The 20,135-nt window shown below is 42.7% G+C and overlaps 1 protein-coding gene across 7 annotated transcripts in view; it reads left to right on the top strand.

Moving 5' to 3' along the window:
* itpr1b (inositol 1,4,5-trisphosphate receptor, type 1b) overlaps positions 1 to 20,135 on the top strand; it is a 492,964-nt gene that overhangs the window by 128,609 nt on the left and 344,220 nt on the right. For all 7 annotated transcript variants that reach the window (XM_041191125.1, XM_041191131.1, XM_041191128.1 and 4 more), the window contains 2 exons: positions 17,720 to 17,806; positions 19,690 to 19,848. In XM_041191125.1, coding sequence (XP_041047059.1) covers positions 17,720 to 17,806; positions 19,690 to 19,848 — 246 coding nt within the window. The remainder of the gene's footprint in view (positions 1 to 17,719; positions 17,807 to 19,689; positions 19,849 to 20,135) is intronic.

Below are 20,135 nucleotides of genomic sequence, written 5' to 3'. Positions count from 1 at the left end.
ACTTGGAAAAACTCAGCAGGTCTGACAGCATTTGTGGAGAGGAACATGGTTAACGTTTCGAGTCCGTATGACTCTTCAACAAAACTAAGGAAAAATAGAAAAGAGGTGAAATATAAGCTGGTTTATGGGGAGGTGGGACAGGTAGAGCTGGATAGAGGGCCTGTGACATACAACGCTCCTTGAGCTGCTGCTCTCATCGCATCCTGAGATCCACACTCAGCGCCATGCGCTGCCAAATGAACATACAGATGATTAATAGTTTGCTTTCCAAGGTTTTTTGGAGGCTTCTGTCAGCCCATGTTTTAAAAGTACAGTAGTTTTATCAGGAAAAGCATGCACAAAGGTCACCAGTGTTGTCACAGAGCTGAATGCCTCACTTGAGAAGTGGGGCTCAAAAATGCTGTGGAGCATTAAATTGGGTGGTGATGAATTTACAGTTTTTGATGTGTTACAATGAGCTGCAGCTCAAACTCTTAAATATTCATTCATGGGATGTGGGCGCCGCTGGCTGGACCAGCATTTATTGCCCATCTCTAGTTGCCTTTGAGAAGGCGGTGCTGAGCTGCCTCTTTGAACCACTACAGTCCATGTGGTCTAGGTACACCACAGTGCTGTTAGGAAGGGAGTTCCAGGATTTTGACCCAGTAACAGTGAAGAAACGGTGATATATTTCCAAGTCAGGATGGTGTGTGACTTGGAGGGGAACTTCCAGCTGGTGGTGTTCCCATCTATCTGCTGCCCTTGTCATGAGATGATGGTGGTCGTGGGTTTGGAAGGTGCCTTTGTGAATTCCTGCAGTACACCTTGTAGATGGTACATGCTGCTGACACTGTGCATCGGTGGTGGAGTGAATGTTTATTGAGTTGGATGGGGTGCCAATCAAGCAGGTTACTTTGTCCTGGGTGGTGTCAAGCTTCTCGAGTGTTGTTGGAGCTGCACTCATCCATGCATGTAGGGAGTATTCGATCACAGTCCTGACGTGTGCCTTGTAGATGGTGGACAGACTTTGGGGAGTCAGGAGGTGAGTTACTCACCACAGGATTCCTAGCCTCTGACCTGCTCTTGATTCCGCAGTGTTCATATGGCTAGCCCAGTTCAGTTTTTGGTTAATGGTAACCCCCAGGATGTTGTTTGTGGGGGAGTCAGCGATGGTAATGCCATTGAATATTTAAGGGGAGATGGTTAGATTTTCTCTTGTTGGAGATGGTCATTGCCCGGCACTTGTGGTGCAAATGTTACTTGATCAACCACTGGCTGGTAGAGTTGTCAGCTCTGGTTGGACATATTCCGAGAGGTGTTATTACATCATCTGCCTCCAATCACTGCTCCCCCAACCTCCTGCCATTGGTTGCCTATTGTATCCATCTTTGCAGTGCACTCTTTTCCATCGCCAATTGGGAAACAGTCTCCTCTTAATATGATGGTGTGATTTCTGACTCTGTCACATAGCCTTTTCTCCCCATCCCCAATACTTCCATAACCAAAGCAAAGGTGTTCAAAGAAAATTAAAAACAAAATACTTTATTTTAATGGCCTGCTTATTTTTCTCCAAGGCTGCTCTTGGCATTGCCCTGAAGATTAATCTCCAATTCCTGGAGGTGCCAGTCATTTCTGTAGGGTTGGTAATCCTACTGTCAGCACATAATTCCTCTACACCCCTTAAGTCTGTGCTTCCTGAACTATTCTCCAAATTGATCCCATTTTAACACTTAAATTACATGACCCCAAATGTCAGTGAAAACAAAACAGCAATAAAGCAGCACAGTAACTTTCAGGTATATAATTATTAAAATTCATGTATTATAATACAATATATAAATATGAAAATCTGTTTTTAAGGTCCTTTATAAAATGGTTATTATTTTACGTACTCATGTAGGTTTCCGCCAAGCTCTTCATGTTCCCTGGTGACAGAAGACTTGGTGAATTCTCCCTCCCTCTAACTACCACCATTTGCCCTGCCACCCACACACAGTAATTGGCTCCTCTCCCCCCCACAAATGGTAATCAGTCCCTTACTCCTCTACACACACCTTGATTAACCCCTTTCTACCACCATTACCCTCACACACACTGTAATGAGCACCCCTCCCCCCTCCACACACTCTAATCAGCCCCACTGCACCAGCACACTCCCTGCCATTGCCATCGACATACCCTGCCCTGGTGCCAAAAGAATGGGCCGCAGTATATGAGCTTGTATTTGTGATGGTGTCGCATTCACTGCTTATATTAAATCAATATGTATCATTCTCAAACCAAAGAGGGTGTTAAAATTATCATTAACTGAAACTATAATTGACCATTTACCATTGACCAGAAACTGAACTGGACTAACCATATAAATACTGTGGCTACAAGAGCAGGTTAGAGACTAGGAATCGTGTGATGAGTAACTCATCTGGACTCCCCAAAACCTGTCTACCATCTACAAGTCAGGAGTGTGATGGAAAACTCCCCACTTGCCTGGATGAGTGTAGCTCCAACAACACTTGAAGCTCAACACTGTTCAGGACAAAGCAGCCTGTTTGATTGGAGCCCCATCAACAAACATTCACTCCCTCCACCACCGACGCACAGTGGCAGTAGTGTGCACCATCTGCAAGATGCACTGCGGGAACTCAAGTCTCCTTTGACAGCACCTTCCAAACCCATGACTGCTACCATCTAGAAAGACAAGGGCAACAGATACATGGGAACACTACCACCTGGAAGTTCCCCTCCAAGCCACTTAACATCCTGACTTGGAAACATATCGCCGTTGTTTCACTGTCTTTTGGAATCTTGGAACTTGCTCCCTATCAGCACTGTGGGTGTACCTACGTCACATGGGCTGCAGCAGTTCAAGAAGGCAGCTCACCACCATCTTCACAAGGGCAATTAGAGATGGGTATTAACTGCTGGCATAGCCAGCAATGTCCACATCATCTGCTATTAGGGTCAGCACTCTGTGGAAGCAAAACATAAAACAAGTGACAGCCCTGTGCAGGGAAGGGAGGTACGGGGGGAAAGGATTAAAGAAAAAAAAAGAGAAAATTTTTAAAAATAAATAAATAAAATTGGATTTAAAAAGGGGTGAAGATAGAGGAGAGAGTTCATGGTCTGAAGTTTTGAAAACTCAATGTTAAGTCTAGAAGGCTGTAAAGTGCCTAATCGGAAGGTGAGGTGCTGTTCCTCCATTTTGCATTGGGTTTCCCCAGAACATTGCGGCAGGTCAAGGACGGACATTTGGGCCCGAGAGCAGGATGGTGTGTTGAAATGGCGAGTGACAAGAAGGCCTGGATCATGCTTGCAGACTGAGCAAAGGTGTTCCCCAAAGTGGTCATCCAGTCTGTGTTTAATCTCCCCAACGTAGAGATGACCACATTGGGAGCAGCGAATGCAGTAGACCAAATTCAAGGAGGTGCTTCACCTGAAAGGAGTGTTTGGGCCCTTGGATGGTGAGGAGGGAGGAGGTAAAGAGGCAGGTGTTGCACCTTCTGCAATTGCATAGGGAAGGTGCTGTGGGAAGGGGATGAGGACTTAGGGGTGATGGAGGAGTGGACCAGGGTGTCATAGAGGGAACAACCCCTACAGAATGCTTACAGAAGGGTGAGGAGAAGGTGTGTTTGGTGGCATCATGCTGGAGTTGGCGGAAATGGCAGAGGATGATCCTTTGAATGCAGAGGCTGGTGGGGTGAAAAGTGAGGAAAAGGGGGAACCCTATCCTGGTTCTGGGAGGGAGTGGAAGGGGTGAGGGTAGAGGTTCAGGAGATGGGTCAGACACAGTGGAGGGCCCTGTCAACCACAGTTGGAGAGGTAGGGGAACCCTCGGTTAAGGAAAAAGGAAGACATGTCATAAGTGCTGTTTTGGAAGGTGGCATCATCTGAGGTGGAGGAATTAAGAGAAAGGGATGAAGCCCTTATAGGAAGCAGGGTATGAGGAGTTGTATTTGAGGTAGCTGTGGGAGTTGGTGGGCTTTTAATGAATATCGGTGGACACTCTGTCACCAGAAATGGAGATAGAGAAGCCAAGGAAGGGAAGTGTTGGAGATGGCCCATGGGAAGGCAAGAGAGGGGTGGAAATTGGATGGAAAATCCACAAATTTTTCCAGGTCCAGATGAAAGCATGAAATGGCACTGATACAGTCATCGATGTGCCAAAAGGAGAGTTGTCGGAGGGGGCCTGAGTAGGACCAGAACAAGAAATATTCCATATACCCCACAAAAAGACTGGCATAACTGGGGCCCATATGGGTACCCATAGCCACACCCTTTATTTGGAGGAAGTGAGACAAGTTAAAGGAGAAATTGTTCAGTGAGAGAACAATTTGGAAATGTTGTGCAGCATCCTGCACTTATACATTATAAATGAAAATGCCTGTCATCCCATTTGTTTGTTTTCTGCTTGCATTTCAATCTCCAATTTTATTTTTTCTCTCTCTTTCCCCAGCACCCTCCACCCCCCCCAAAATGTGTCCCACTTTCTCTTCTCAGTTCTCAGGTTCAATCTGTCTGTCTCTCCTTTCACCTTCACTTCTATGAAGGTAGACTTTCTGCTTCAACTAAAGGGCAGCTGCAGAAATTTACCTCTTTTTTCTGGTGCAAAGCCACAATTGGTCAACCCTGTAATCTACTTCACAAGAGTATGAAAACCACAAAGGAGCTTTATCCAGTTACAGACCAGGATACTGCTCACTACCATTCTGGGGTGTATTGCTCAACCTTGCCTTCAAAACCATCTGATTTGAATAATCACTGCTAATTCATGGTGAATCGGCACCTAATTAGAACAGGGGCGTCTGTGATACCCCCGTTAATGAGCCAAACCGCTCTTGGAAAATAGACATATGAAGAGCGAGAGACTGAGACTATTTTAATAATATTTGGATGTTTTTAAGATGTGAAAATTCCATAAGAATTACTTTGAACAGTATATTTCTATTTGTATGCAGTTTTCAAATCTGCTTCACATTAAACACTCATCCAATATATAAGTATCGTTGACCTAAAAGAACCACTGCTAGTGACAAACATTGGCAATTCTGGCTGGGGGTATTCCTGGAGGGTTGATCACATGATATTCTGATCATGTGATGTTGAATCACATGATTTCTACAAATATTATTCCATGTAGCTCCCTGGGTCCCCTGCAGTTGAGCACTTTCAACCGGTAGCTGTTGTGTGCAAAGATCAAAAAACCAGAAGGCCACCCATGACCAGAACAGGGGAACCAGAGGGCAGGGAAGAGGGAATGACACTTGGATCTCCCTTATACCCACCTGTAACAGATTAACTCGCTGGTTTAAAATGTAACTGGTCATAGTACTTGTAATACCTTGATAACCTACCTGTAACTAGCAGTAATCACAACCCCACTGACAATTACCCTGAAATTGTGGTCAGAAACCCCCTGCACTTTAGTTAGGATCCCCAATTGATGCCACTTCAATATTTCTCCCTCTGTACCCTTGAACTATGGTTCTATGTGAAGGTGACAACTCAACTGGAAACCACACGTCCAGATATTCTCTGGACTTGATTGTTCTTTTATAGCTAGAGGTTTAATTCAATAGTTTGAAACATTCTCTTAATTTCTCCAGCCCCCCCATACAAGCAAGACAATACCACTAGGTTTGTCCAAAGTGCAATTATTTGCACCATTTTGAGTAATTCTTAACACGCGGCTTTTTGGTATACAATAAAAAGTGCCGTTGCTGCTGATTAATATAATTCTTTAAAGATTTCCTTGGCTTTGTATATCTGTCTGTTCAAGGTTGATGGGGGACACTTGTTTCCTGCAGCTAAATGAGAGGGCGAGAGAAATAGAGATCTCTATAACGTGAGAGAGTTTGGGGACACTGGAGCAGGCCATTCACCCCCTGGAGCCTCTTCCACAAATTAATTTGATTTATAGCTGATATTTTACCTCAATTCCATTTACACCGACCTTTACTCCAAATCCCTTGATCTCTTTACTAATAAAAAGATCTGTCGAATGCCATCTGGAAAATTTCATTTGACCTGGCATCCACAGCCTTTTGTTGGAATGAGTTCCAGATTTCCACTATGCTTTGTGAAGAAATGCTTTCTGATTTCACTCCTAACTGGTCTAATTTTAAGACATTGTCTTGCCCTGAAAATTTGAATTCAGATTTTAACAATGTTAACAGGTTTGGATACGGTATACTAAAGAAAAGCTGTTTCCATTAGTTGATGGAACAGTGACTGGGGACCCAGATTTAATGTTTTGGGCAAGAAATGAGGGGGAGATGTGAGGACGAACATTTTTATGCAGCGAATGGTAACAGCCTGGAACTTGCTGCCTACCAAGTTGGTGGAAAAGAAAATGAGCAACGATTTCAAAATGAGATTGGATGGGCACATAGGAAATAAATTCATAAACTGTGGCGGTACAGCAGGGAATGGGATTAACTGGATTGCTCTACAGAGACCAGCATGGATTTGATGGACTGAATGGTGGCTTCCTGTGCCACAATGTCTCTAACTCCAGTCTAGTACTAGAGGTGGTAATTTTTCTCTACCTGTTCGATAGAATATCTTGCATCTTAAACACGTCCATTACATCACCCCTAAGCCATCCAGCTCATGGGAAAGTTTCATTTAGAGACTGGTTATGTTGGTACTTTTAGAATGTTCCAAGAAAGTCATCAGTTAAGTTTTGTTTATAAGCAGAATTTTATTAAAGATCAGTATGAGTCAGATGGTTTTATTACTGCTTGTGACTTGTTGACATGACAACTCCTCCTCTCTGGCGAAAGCAAAATATTTGTCAGAACTGGTGAAGCTGATGGCCATAATGGGAGCTGGTGACTGTCATGGCTATAGGGCTGCAGTGTTCTGGTTGTTGCAGATCTGCTTTTGTGTGTATTTTAAATGGAGTGTTTGCACTGCATTTCAATAAACTTTGAAATCTAGTTCAAGATTGTCTTGATACTCTACCCACTGTATGTACTGGAGTGCAGTCTTGTAATCTTGGAGGATTTCCCATTGTTGCCAGAAAATAAATATTCAAGAACAGACTGACTCTTCCAAGAACATGTTATGACTAATTATCTTGGCTGGCTAAGATGTTAACGATTTACATATAACCTGTCACTTTTAAAGTTTGAAACCCTCTAGCCCCTTAAGGTTAGTCCCTTATGTCTGTACCATTCTTCCAAAGAACAAGATGCTACACCAGGTGAGCATCTCCACAATGATGCCAATTTGTTTTAATCAAGCCCAGATGTAAGGGGTGAGATGAGTCAAAGCTCTTCCAGCCCTTGCCCCCATCTGTCACAAGTTCTTATTGTGTTTCCAGCCAAATGTTGGATTTAATTTTTTTTTAAAAACAGTTGAGGGGGAAAACCCTTTCCAAAACAGAAGAGAAATTTCAGCAACTTGCACTAAACCAAAGTTTCTTCCGAATCCATCAATGTAACTTTGGGGTTGATTCTATCTGCACAACACGCAGCAGTAACATCTGGGTGCATTTCTGCACAGACTGTTAATTGCAAAAGGGACAAAGTAGCCCTTTAATGTCAGACTTCAGGGGAAGACTTAACTATGTACATCCAAACTGTAAGGGGCTATTAAGCTTACTGTTGAAGGGGAATAACAACAGTTGAAGCAGCAATGAGCTGTAGAGATTTGCAGAAGGAACTCAGGAAGTATTACCTTACTCCCAGCGCTCGTGGGAGCTGAGCTCCGGCTTTTATCTGACCTTGGTAGTTAAGTGAAAAATAATAATACTTTGATAATCGAGAGGAGTAAATGGAGTGCCTAATTTAACTGCAAAAATCTTTCATTACCTATTGCTATTTGTGAGAGTTTACTGTGTGCAAAATGGTAGCTGTATTTCTAACAACAGTGACTATGCTTCAAAAACACTGGGGCACCCTGATGTGAAAGGTGTTTTGTAAATGTGAGCTAATATTTTTTCAAGGAGGCAACTAAAGCAGTGGAGGGGGAATGTCTACGGGTGGTGTTTATGTGGACTTCCATAAATATTTGATAAGGTCTCTCATAAAGGACTGTTTGCTAAGGTTTAAGTTTATGGAATTGATGGTAAATTACCGACCCAGTTAGGAAATTGGCTGAGCGACAGGAGATGGATAATGGGCAGGTTCTTAATTGGCAGGATGTGACAAGTGATGTTGTAGCAAGGATCTGTGTTGTGGCCTTAAATATTTTACGGTATTTATTAATGGCTTAAATGACGGAAGAGAAAGTTACATGCCTAAGTTCACTGGTGACACAAAGATCGGCAACATTGTATGTAGGGTAGATGGAAACATCAAATTAAAAAGCGTTATTGAGAGATTAAATGAATGGGAAAAACTATGGAAAATAGATTTGTAGAATGATTAAAGCACAGGAGGATGCTGTTGTGTCCCATCGTGTCCATGCTGCCTCTCTGCAAAAGCAACTTAGCTAGATTCACTCCCGTGTTTTTTTCCCCCCGTAATCCTGTGTTATGACTGGGTGAGAAGGAGTGAACTGGCTCTGCTTTAGTCAACCCCCTTGGTTGGTTGCAGCAAAGGTTTTTTAAAAATTTCTTTTCCCCATTTTTTCCAAACCAAACTTGGCTACTTTTTAATAAGGAGCCAACCGAACCAAGTTTTCTTGAGTCAAAGAAAGACTAAGTTTTTGTTACCAAGCCTGAGAAAAAAATAATTAAATATGCGATGACACTTGCACACAGATATCAGAAGTAAGAAAAGTTAGAGTCCAAATAAAAGCTAAAAGAATATACGATTAAGTCTTTTGCTTGACCTTGAGGCATAGATTGTTGAATGTTGCAGCCATTAAAATGAGCAGGTTTCTTTTAAAATCCTGGAATTGAATTTAAGTTCAGATAATTGCATTTTGCGAGAGAGAGAAAGATGAATTTAATTAACATGTCTTGCAGTCATTGTTGCAGAACAAATAATCACATTTTTAATCTTTCTTAAACTTTTGACATGTTTCAAGATAGTAGAAACCAACTGATGGGGTTATTTCATCCTGGCTGGTTAGCAGTTCCCATTGTCTTGACAGAATTACAGTTGATTAAAGCCCAGTACCTGTCATTTTTAATGCCTTCCTTTCAAGAGTGCATTTTTGAAGTGGGCCTTGACAGCCCCCAGGTGTAAAATTCCATGTAACATGTCAAGGCAGATCTGCAGTGGAATCCATATAGGAACTTTCCAGAAAAGTGGTCAACCTACAATCCCAGACATCAGGGGACTAGTGATAGCCATCTTTGGCCAGTGTCTTTTCTTGTAGTATTTAAAAAAAAACAGGTCCTTAATATATTTTGGTTAGCTGATGAAGTTATAGGTAGATCTCATTAAGTCACAATTTCTCATCATCGTGACACCTGCAATCTTTTTTTTTCTTCAGATAATTATCCAATTTCCTTTTGAAAGCCATGATTGAATCTGCCTCCACTACAATCTCAGACATTACATTCCAGAACTTTACTACTCACTGCATGAAAAAGTTCTCCCTCATGAGACTTTTTTTGTTTCCCAATTGGTGGCCACTGGTCCCTGACCCTTCTGTGAATGGGAAGTCACTTCCGGTCTACTCTTTGCATTGTGGTTATGAGCATCAAATCTCTCTAAACCTTCTCTTCATTAGGGAGAGAGGGACAAAGTCGACTGATGTTACGAATGTGTGGTCAAAGGCTCACTTCAGGCCAAATATGGCATTAAGGTTGCAAACAGTCTTGTTTAGCCTCAAACAGTTGCTAGGGAGAGGAGCAGCAGCAAGAGAATAGCATTTGTGGTGGCTCCGAAGACACTGGCCGGGATTTTTTGACCTTGTTGTGGCGGGACCCGCCACGGGAGATTCGATAACCCAGCCCAAAGTCCATTGGCTTTTGGCAGGACCAGACAATCCCTGTGGCACACGGGGCTGCGAAATTCTGCCCACTGGCTTTGGTCTTCCCAATATTTACTTGGAAGAAATTGCTCCTCCTCTAGTACTGGATGTTGGATAATTCAGTGATTGTGGAGGAGTTGAGAGCTGAGTGTCATAAGTGTACATGTGAAAACTTAAGCTGTGTTTTTGGATGATACCATGGGGTGGCGTGTATATGAGAAACAAGGAGGAGGCCATGGTTAGATCCAGAGCTGAAAGTGGGAAGAGAAGCCATTGTTGCTGATCCTCTAGCTACACTTGTTACAAATACAAGGTTTGAGATTGTTGTGTTTTGGGACTGTATCTTTAATTTAGAATAAAATGGAAGAATGAAGATGGTCATGTGGTCCAGTTTGTTTTACTGGGAAGAAGGTGCCAGATATTCACACCTATAAACAATGGCCAGGGTAGCTGTGCTGATGATGGATAGACTGTTTAGTCTCCAAGTCCCAGGGAGGTGTTCAGAATGTTAGGTTTTGTAAACAGTTATACTTCCACATGTTTACTTAATTCCAAAACAGAATGAAGTTGGGGGCCTAACTGATAACTGTTTAGCATTTTTACCTGGATGCAAGGTCTATGATTCAAGTTGTCATGGAGATAGGCTTTGAGAGGGGAAGAATCCATTGAGGGCCATTGTAGGATTGGGTTACAGGTTTTCCTAAAATATCACTGAACCTCACAGGTCAATCTGCAGGAATCCACGAGAGAGAGAGCACAGAGAGAGGTAGAGGCAGGAAATCTCTCCACCATGCAAAATTCAGGTGGGAGCTCATGTTCAGATTGTAGAAACCAAGGTCGTGAGAGTTTAAACAAAGCTGGAAGTTTCACCTAGCTATGGCAAGAGGGAGGGATCTCCAGGGTAGCTCACACTGTAAAAGTCAGTTCAGGAATTAGAAATTACCCAGCTGGTAAAGATAGAAGAAGCTAAGAATCACTTTGTCCTGGAAATGGACACTTCATTCTCCAGGAACCAATCTAAAGTTAAGTGTAACTGTGGCAGGAAGGTTTTTGGTCATTGCAAAAGTTAAATGGGGGATCTTTTCTGTAGTTTAGAGTTTAAGTTGCTGGCATTGTAGGTTGACCGCTTTTCTGGAAAGTCCCTATATGGATTGCAATTCAGATCCGCTCTGACATGTTGCCTGGAATTTCACACCTGGGGGCTGTCAAAGTCTACTTCAAAAATGGACTCTTGAAAGGGAGGCATTAAAAATGCCAAGTGCTGGACTTCAATCAATTGGGATGTCTGAACACAAAAGTCAGGAGTTGGTGGTGAATCTGTCCAAAGTGTTGGTTAGCGGTTAGGCCACAGTTGTGTGCAGGTTTAGGCATTACAATACATGAGGAGTATTGAAGCATAGGAAATATACAATATAGACTTAATAGGGTAGTATGATTGAGAGGTCATTGGTATGATAAAGGTCTTAGAAATGTTAGTGCTGTAATAATAACACAAAATCCTGGAAGTATCAGGTCAGGCAGCATCTGTGGAGAGAGAAAAAGAGTTCATGTTCCAGGCCTGTGACCCTTCATCAGAACTGGGAAAAGGTAGAAGATTAACAGGATTTGAGCAAATGGAAGGGTGGGAGGATGAGGAGAAGATGAATAGGGAAGATCCATGCTAGGGTGGAGGGCAAGAAAGATTAAATGATATCAGGGTTGATGGTGCAAGGCTAAATGGCATGTCATGGGGCAAGCAAAGAAACAAAAGATGTGCCCAGAGGAGGTGTGATTGGCAGATTCTGAATAGCTGCTGTCCAGAAGCAAAGATAAGAAAATGAGAGAAACAAAAAGAAAAATCAAACCAATGTTTGTGCTGCATTCAGAGAAGGCTTAGCAAAGAATTTCAGAGACAAGTGGTGAAAAGTTATTTCTATCGCCAGTGATTTGATAATAAAAGGCATAAATCTAGGATTGCCAAAGGGGGAGATTTACTTTAAACAAATGGCTTTTGGAATCCGAAATGTGAAATGATTTAATACAAATGGCTATTGAAGCAGAATCAACCATTATATTTGAAGAGGGAGTTGAATAGAGATAAAATATGGGTGTAAAGGATGAGCAGATAACTAACAGATAAGTTCCTGTGCAGAGTTAGCACAGGCATGTTAGGCCTACATTTGAATTTTAGCCTGTTGTCTGTGGAAAGGTGTAGAAATCTTTGAGGGAGCCTCCCATCCATTGCTGGTGAAGCACTGGTCCCATTCCTGTTCTTCCATGCTCAGCCAAGATGGGAATGGAGGATGTGGAACTGTAACTACATATGTGCCATCAGCAGCTTGTATATGATATTCTACAGTACAAATAGCTACCCCAACTTGCTCACTAATCTTGAGAATTTGGATTGTATCTTGCTGTATCTTGATGGACAGTGGCCTCTACTGGGGATAATTTGTGTTGCGTAGTGATAGATTTGAACTGATGGTCAGACATTCTCGGCACATACAGGATATTTTCTGGGTATTAATGTCTTGCTCACTGTGCTTCAGTCTTTTTGTGGCAAACTTAGGGAAAATTGGGAATTTTGGTTTCTCATGGAAAATTGTAACTTGTCCTTGCAATTCGTTCCCAATGAATTTGCATCCTGGATAAACTGTTGGTGTCTTGATTTTGAGACCCAAGGTGGAGTTGCAGCTGGAGAATAAATGAGGATAGTGTTTAATTGGCAGTGTGGATAGGGATTGCCTCTCATTGTACGGATTCACATTGATTAGCAATGAGATGGCAAGGCACTGTGTCCTGTGCCCAGTCATTGTTTGCCAGCTGATTATGATAAGCAGGTAGTGTGCTCACAGGTCTCTGCTGATGTTGTAGACCTGCCTGCTGGACTGTGAAGGAGAATGGTGGAGGGAGACTTCCCCTTTGAAACTTTTGCTTTCGCTAGGTGGGATGGGGAACATCCCTAGTTACTATGAGTAGCAGAATTGTGTGAGCATGTTTCCTCCTTTGACCACCTTCTCACTTGTCCTGCCACCTGCAATGATTTGTTCACATGTATCCAAACACCCCTCCCACCCCACCAGATCTCTCTTCATAAGTTATGTTGCACCTCCTCATCCTTCATACCAAAGTGCATCATGTCATGTTTCTCTGCATTAAATTCTATCTGCCACATGTCTGCCCAATCCACCAGCCCTATCACTATTCTTCTCACAGTTCATAATACTTCCTAGTTTTGTGCTGCCTGCAAATTTGGAAATTGTACAAGTCTAGATCATGACTATAATGAAGAAAAGCAGTGTTCCTTATACTGAACCCTGCTAGATACTTTACTCCGGTCCAAGAAACCATTCACTGGTACTCTTCTTCCTGTCGCAGCTAAATTTACATCCACGTTGCAATGTCCTCTTTATTCCATGGCTTCAACTTTGCTGGCAAGCCTATTAAAAAGGGCAGCAATGCCCACATCCATTGAATGAATGAGTTAATATTAAGGCAGTTAAATTAAACCACCTTGAAGGCTTAAGTAGATCACTTTAAGACTTCTGTACATTAAACAACTGACTGACTGGAGAAGGAGGCTCCACAAGTATTCCCATCCTCAATGATGAGGGAGCCCGGCACATCAGATCATTGAAGCATTTACAATCATTTTCAGCCAGAAGTGCCGTGGATGGTGCATCTCAGCCACTTCCTGAGGCACCCAGCATTACAGATGCCAGTCTTCAGCCAATTTGATTTACTCCACGTGATATGAAAAAATGGCTTAAAACACGAGATACTGCAAAGGCTATGGGCCCTGGCAACATTCCAGCAATAGTGCTGAAGACTTGTGCCCCAGAACCAGCCGTGCCCCTAGCCAAGTTGTTCCAGTACGGCTACAACACTGGCATGTACATGGTAAAGTAGACAATTGCCTAGGTATGTCTTGTCCACAAAAAGCAGGACAAATCCAACCCGGCCAATTACCGCCCCATCAGTCTACTCTCGATCAGTAATGAAAGAGGTCATCAACAGTGCTATCAACCAGCACTTGCTTAGCAATAACCTGCTTACTGAGGCTCAGTTTGGGTTCTGCCAGGGTCACTCATCTCCTGACCTTATCACAGTCTATGTACAAATATGGACGAAAGAACTGGACTCGAGGGAAGATGGGAGTGACTGTCCTTGACATCAAGGCAGCGTTTGACTAAATGTGGCATCAAGGAGTCCTAGCAAAACAGCAGTCAGTTGGATTCAGAGAAGACTCCACTGGTTGGAGTCATATCTAGCACAAATGGAAGATGGTTGTAGCTGCTGAAGTTCAGTCATTTCAGTCCCAGTACATCACTTCAGGAGTCCCTCGGGGTAGTGTCCTGGGCCCAACTGTATTCAGCTGCTTCATCAATGCCCTTCCCTCCATCATGAGGTCAGAAGTGTGGATGTTTGCTATCATTGCGCAATATTCAGCACCATTCACGACTCAGATACTGAAGCAGCCCATGTCCGTATACAGCAAGACTTGGACAGCATTCAGACTTGAGCTGATAAGTTACATTTGTGCCAGGTAAGTGCTGGACAATGATCATCCTAAACAAGAGAGAATTCAACATTGACATTCAATGACATTTCCATTGCTGAATCCCCCACCATCAACATCCTGGGAGTTACCATTGACCAGAAACTGAACTGGACCAACCAAATAAGTACTGCGGCTACAAGAGCAGGTCAGAGGCTAGGAATCCTGTGGCGGGTAACTCACTTCCTGACTCCGCGAAGCATGTCTACTATCTACAAGGCACAAGTCAGGAGTGTGTTGGGATACTCTCCACTTGTCTGGATGAGTGCAGCTCAACAACACTCAAGCTTGACACCATCCAGGACAAAGCAGCCCACTAGATTTGCATCCCACCTGCCACCTTAAACATTCACTCCCACCACCACTGACACCAAGTGACAGCAGTATAGGCCATCTACAAGACGCACTACAGCAACTCAGCAAGGCTCCTTCGACATCACCTTCCAAATCCACGACTTCTACCACCTAGAAGGACAAGGGTAGCAGATGCATAGGGACGACACCACCTGCAAGCCCCCCTCCAAGTCTCCGATCATCCTGACTTGGAATTATATTGCTGTTTTTCACTCAGTGGGTCAAAATCGTGGAACTCCATTCTTAACAGTGCTGTGTGTATAGCTACATCACGGGGACTGAAACAGTTCAAGGCGGCAGCTTACCACCCCCTTCTCAAGGGTAATTAGAGATGGGCATTAATGCTGGCCAAGCTAGCGATGCCCATGACCTGCGCAAGAATTTTTAAAATATTATATACTAGGGGAGTCCCCTGTGGCATTACTCATGGTGAGCCAGAGGACGTACTAAATTATGATTTTTACAGGAAGTGTGTGCAACATGCAAACCTTTGAATATATTAATAGATGCTCTGTTGCATCCTGTTTTGCGTTTGTTGCCAACTGTATTGGTCTAGATTTCCGCTACATCTGGTGCAGCTTTACGCTGGGTTTACGCTTTAATAAGGGGAAAGTTGAAGGCAGTTCTCATGCCTGTAATAAACAATATTGAAGTGACTATGCAGAAAGAGAATACATTCAATCCCATGTCAGCAGCCACAACAAGAACCAATGTGGAGGGATTTTTGACACCTTCAACATGGTTCCTATCACACTTTCCCTTGCTACTCAACGCTGAGCGAACTTCAATAGCAAACAAATGTGAATTGTGGATGTAATGATAGACCAAGGAGAGAACACAGTCACAAGTGGAAAAATAATAATCAACCAACAAGTCTTGGCTCAGCGGAAGCTCCCACACTTCTGAATCCAAAGGTAGTTCAAGCCCCAATCCAGAGCCTTGAGCACTTGATCTAGATTGACACTTCTGTGCAATACCAAGTACTCGGGTGTCATCTTTCAGATGACGCATTTTGCTTAGCAAATCCCTCCTGTTGCCGTGGATGGATGTAGAAGTTTGCATGTCGCTAATAGAAAAGCGGAGGAGTTCTCCTGGTGCCCTGGCCAATATTTATCCTTCAACCAACTTCACTAAAACTAAGCTCTAAAGAAGTCATATGAACTTGAAACGTTAAATCTGTTTCTGTCTGCAGATGCTGCCAGACCTGCTGAGTTTTTCCAGCATTTTCTGCTTCTATTAACACTAAAACTAAGATTATCTGGTCATTATCTCATTGCTGTTTGTTAGACCACGCTGTGTGCAAGTTAGCTGTCTCCTGAAAAATGCAACAGTGACTACATGTCACAAGTGCTTCATTGCATGTAGCGCCCTTTGGGTGTCCTGAGCAATGAAAGGCTTAATAGAAATGCAAGGTTTGCTTTCTCTTCTCTTGGCTAATTAGTTCAGACACTGAAAGCTACCAGTTTTCCAAAGATCACATGACTGTTGATTTTCAGTGAGAAGCGTTGAGTCTCCAGAGAGCAAACTTCAAACTATGGAAATGTTTCTTAGAGCTGGTCAGTTTAAAATAAAATAAAAAATCCTTTTTTTAAAAAAAACTGCACACAGAATAGTCAATTACACACACACAAATCTCTAAAAGAAATGGAAACCATTAGTGCTCTGACTTTTTTTCAGCTTTTAAAAATTTTTGGCAAACATTGCACAAACCTGAAGTTGTGTTTTGATGCAACATCTCCACGATGTTCTTGCTGGATTTGAATGTTAATCCCTGCACTCAAGCCTTCTCCCAAATGTTGGCCTTGTGTCAGCTGAGGCTCAGTGGGTCGCACTCGCACCTCTGAGTCAGAGGTTTATGGGTCAGAGGTCAGAGTTCATGTCCCAGTCCAGGGCTTGAATGCAAAAATCAAGGCTCACACTCAGTGCAGTTCTGAGGGAACGCTGCACTGTTAGAGGTGTAGTCTTTCAGTTGAGATGTTAAACCAAGGTCCTGTCTTCCCTCTCAAGTTGGACATAAAAGAAGCCATAGCACTATTTTGAAGAGGAGCAGGAGAGCTATCCCTGGTGTCCTGACCAATATTTATTTCTCAATCAATATCACAAAAACAGATTATCTGGTCATTATTACATTGTTATTAGTGAGCGTTTCCTGTGTGAAAATTGTTGCAATTTAGGAAACACGGCAGCCAGTGACATTGGCTACAAAGTGCTTTCAGACACCAGGCGGTCCTGATAGCTGCTATATAAATGCAAGACCTTTTACTCGGAGGCCATTGTGCCATTGATGGCTTGTTTATATGCAACTTGTTGCCCTTTGACTGAGTTACTCTCTGGATATGACACAGTTTTTATGGTGTGGGAAATGGCTGCTGTACATTGGTTTGGGGGTATCTTGACTCCATGAATATTGAACACTGGGTTTGAATACATCTATTTCCCAAAATGAATGGTTGCTTCACATTGAAACTAAGTTTTGATTTTTGCCTACCTAAATCTGGTTCTGACCACCCCTTTGAAAATGCAGTGCACTATAATCATGTTTTTAAAAAACAAACTTTAAAACTGGATATAAGGAATGAATTTGCATTTACATTAAGCTTTATGTGACCCCAGGACACTGGCTGTCTAGCACTGTAGCACTGTGTAATGAAGTGCTTTTGAAGATTGGTCACTGTGGTAATGTTGGAAATAGAGCAGCTAATTTGTGCACAGCAAGCTCCCACAAGCACCAGTGTGTTGATAACCAGATAATCTGTTTTAGAGGTGGTGGGTGAAGATTAAATATTGGCCAGGGCACAGAGGAGAGAGAATACTTGTAGTTAGGGCTAGATGGACCAAAGGATCTTCTGCGTGAAACTGTTGTTATGTGATGGTCTATTGTAACAGGCAAATCATTGTCTAGTGTGTAGAAGTAAAGTGTGCTGTTGTGCTAAATTGAAGACCAGAGATGGTACTGATGTTTCCAAACTCTCTCCACAGCATGCTTCAGACCTGGAAAAGAAGCAAAACGAATCTGAAAACAGGAAGCTACTTGGAACGATTATTCAATACGGCAATGTTATTCAGGCAAGTGTGGTACAGAATAACAATGTCAATCCTAATGTCTGATGGGTAAGGTTGCATTGTTTCGTGGGTGCTGCTTTTAAAATGGAAGTAATTTTGCAGACAATTTTACACATGATAGCTACATTTAAAGTAGTGGATTAAAGTGAGCAACATTGTGGGGATCTGAAACAAAACACCGGAAATACACAGAAGGCCGCTAATATTTGAAAGGGGAAAGGGGGAATAAATCTGAAACATTAAAACTTTCATCAGAATCTGAAGTATCATGTGGGAATTGTTGAAGCTCAATTGGTGACTGTGTGCATTTTTATGAAAGTGTTTAATCAGCATTTAAGTCTGCATTTAGATGGCAGCTATAGTGATGGAGGGACATAATTTCACTTTGTCTCAAACTCGTCGTGTAAATGCCAAATTGGACTCTGCAGCAAATCACGATTCATACTGGGAATCGGGTACGACTCCTGACCCTGGATTTATGCTGCAATGGGGCCACCAAGTGCAACTACTTTTCACCTGATACCACGTTGTGTTGTAAATGCTGCCTAAAAAAAAATGGCTTGGCAAGGAATCCTTTGTCAGAAGTCACTCTGGAAAAGCCTCTTTTTAGAGAGTTTACTCAGACGAATATAAATGATTGACTTGGTGTAAAGAACTTCTTTGTATATGATGGAGCAGAGTAAATAAGCTCTATTGCCCTCATTATCTCATGCTCTTGGTTAATATCCCTGTCATATACCAGTCAGTCATTTATGTATACTTGAGTGAAATCTCTCTCACGTGTTACCCCCCTCTCACGCGCAAAAAAGTTGAGCTCTGCTATTGTGGTTAGTGCATTCTTGTATTGTTCAGATCTATTTCAGAAAGAAGCGATTCCGTTAGCCTTCTGTTTTTATTTTGATGGATTGTTGACACTTGTCAGAAAGAGTGTAACTGGGTTTGTGCCATGTGCAGAAGTTGCTATTTTAGTTTTGCTGCCCCTCATCGACACTGAAACAAGAGAAGGCCATTCAGCCCTTCCAACCTGCTCTGCCATTTGATCCGGTCATAGATAATCTGTAGCTCCGCTCCATTTACCCACCTTTTTGACGTTCTCCTGGTATCCTTGGACAACAAAAATCTGTCCATCTCAATCTTGAAAGCTCCAATTGTCTAAGCGTCGACAGCCTATGACCAGGTCTCTGCAGGCCAAGCACCCATGCTGTTGGCCTCTGTGCTGACCAGTCTCCAACCTGCGCAAGGCATACCTTGGCCGGTCGCCATCATTTGACATCTACGTTTGCTTCCTGTGGTACTTTGAACTGCAATTTTAATACATCAGAGGCACGTGCTTATTCTGATTCACATGGCAGTAGAGCATTAAATGTAATCACCATAGCGATGTGGAATTGGTTTCAAAAATCTACAGTTGGAGAACATACAAGGAGCAGGAGTAGGCCACTCGGCCCCTTGCACCTGCTCTGCCATTCAATAAAATCATGGCTGATCTGCTTGTAACCGTAACTCCACATTCCCGCCTACCCCCAATAGCCTTAAAAAAAATATTCAAAGATCCTGCTTCTACTGCCTTTTGAGGAACAGTTCCAAAGGCTCCCAATCCTCGGAGAAAATTTCCCCTCCCCTCTATCTTAAATAGACGACCCTTTATTTTTAAACATTGTCCCCTTGTACTAGATTCGTCCACAAGAGGAAACATCCTTTCCACGTTGACCCTGTCAATACCCCTCAGGATCTTATTTTTCTTATAAGCCTAACTTCCTTCCCCCTTTCCAAAGTGCACACTGATTTGGAGCAACATCATGTTACACTGTTTTGCATCAATATAGTGTGTGTGGTGTGTGGTATGTATTACCTCTGGTGACTAACATGATCTCATGATTCTGTAGCTGCTGCATCTGAAAAGCAATAAATACCTGACTGTAAACAAGAGACTGCCAGCACTGTTGGAGAAGAATGCCATGAGGGTCACACTAGATGCTGCTGGCAATGAAGGCTCCTGGTTTTACATACAACCATTCTACAAGCTGCGGTCCATAGGTGACAGTGTAAGTGAAGTAAGACTTGGGTTACTTGGGGTGGAATGGCGAATGACACTGGGTTAAACCACTAAGGAATAAGATTATTTTGACAAAAGCAACTTATTGATATAGCAACTTTAATGTAATGAAACATCCCAAGGGACTTCACAGGACAAACAAGTATGACACCGAACCACATAAGGAGATATTTGGTCAAAGAAGTAGGTTTTAAGGAATGTCTTAAAGGGACAAAGAGAGGTAGAGAATATGAGAGGTTTACAGAGGGAATTCCAGGGCTTGGGGCCAAGACATCT

The sequence above is a fragment of the Carcharodon carcharias genome, chromosome 7, assembly GCF_017639515.1.
Source record: "Carcharodon carcharias isolate sCarCar2 chromosome 7, sCarCar2.pri, whole genome shotgun sequence".
In the NCBI taxonomy this organism is placed as follows: Eukaryota; Metazoa; Chordata; class Chondrichthyes; order Lamniformes; family Lamnidae; genus Carcharodon; species Carcharodon carcharias.
Note: the sequence above shows the minus strand (reverse complement) of the source record. Positions and strands in the feature narration are given on the sequence as shown.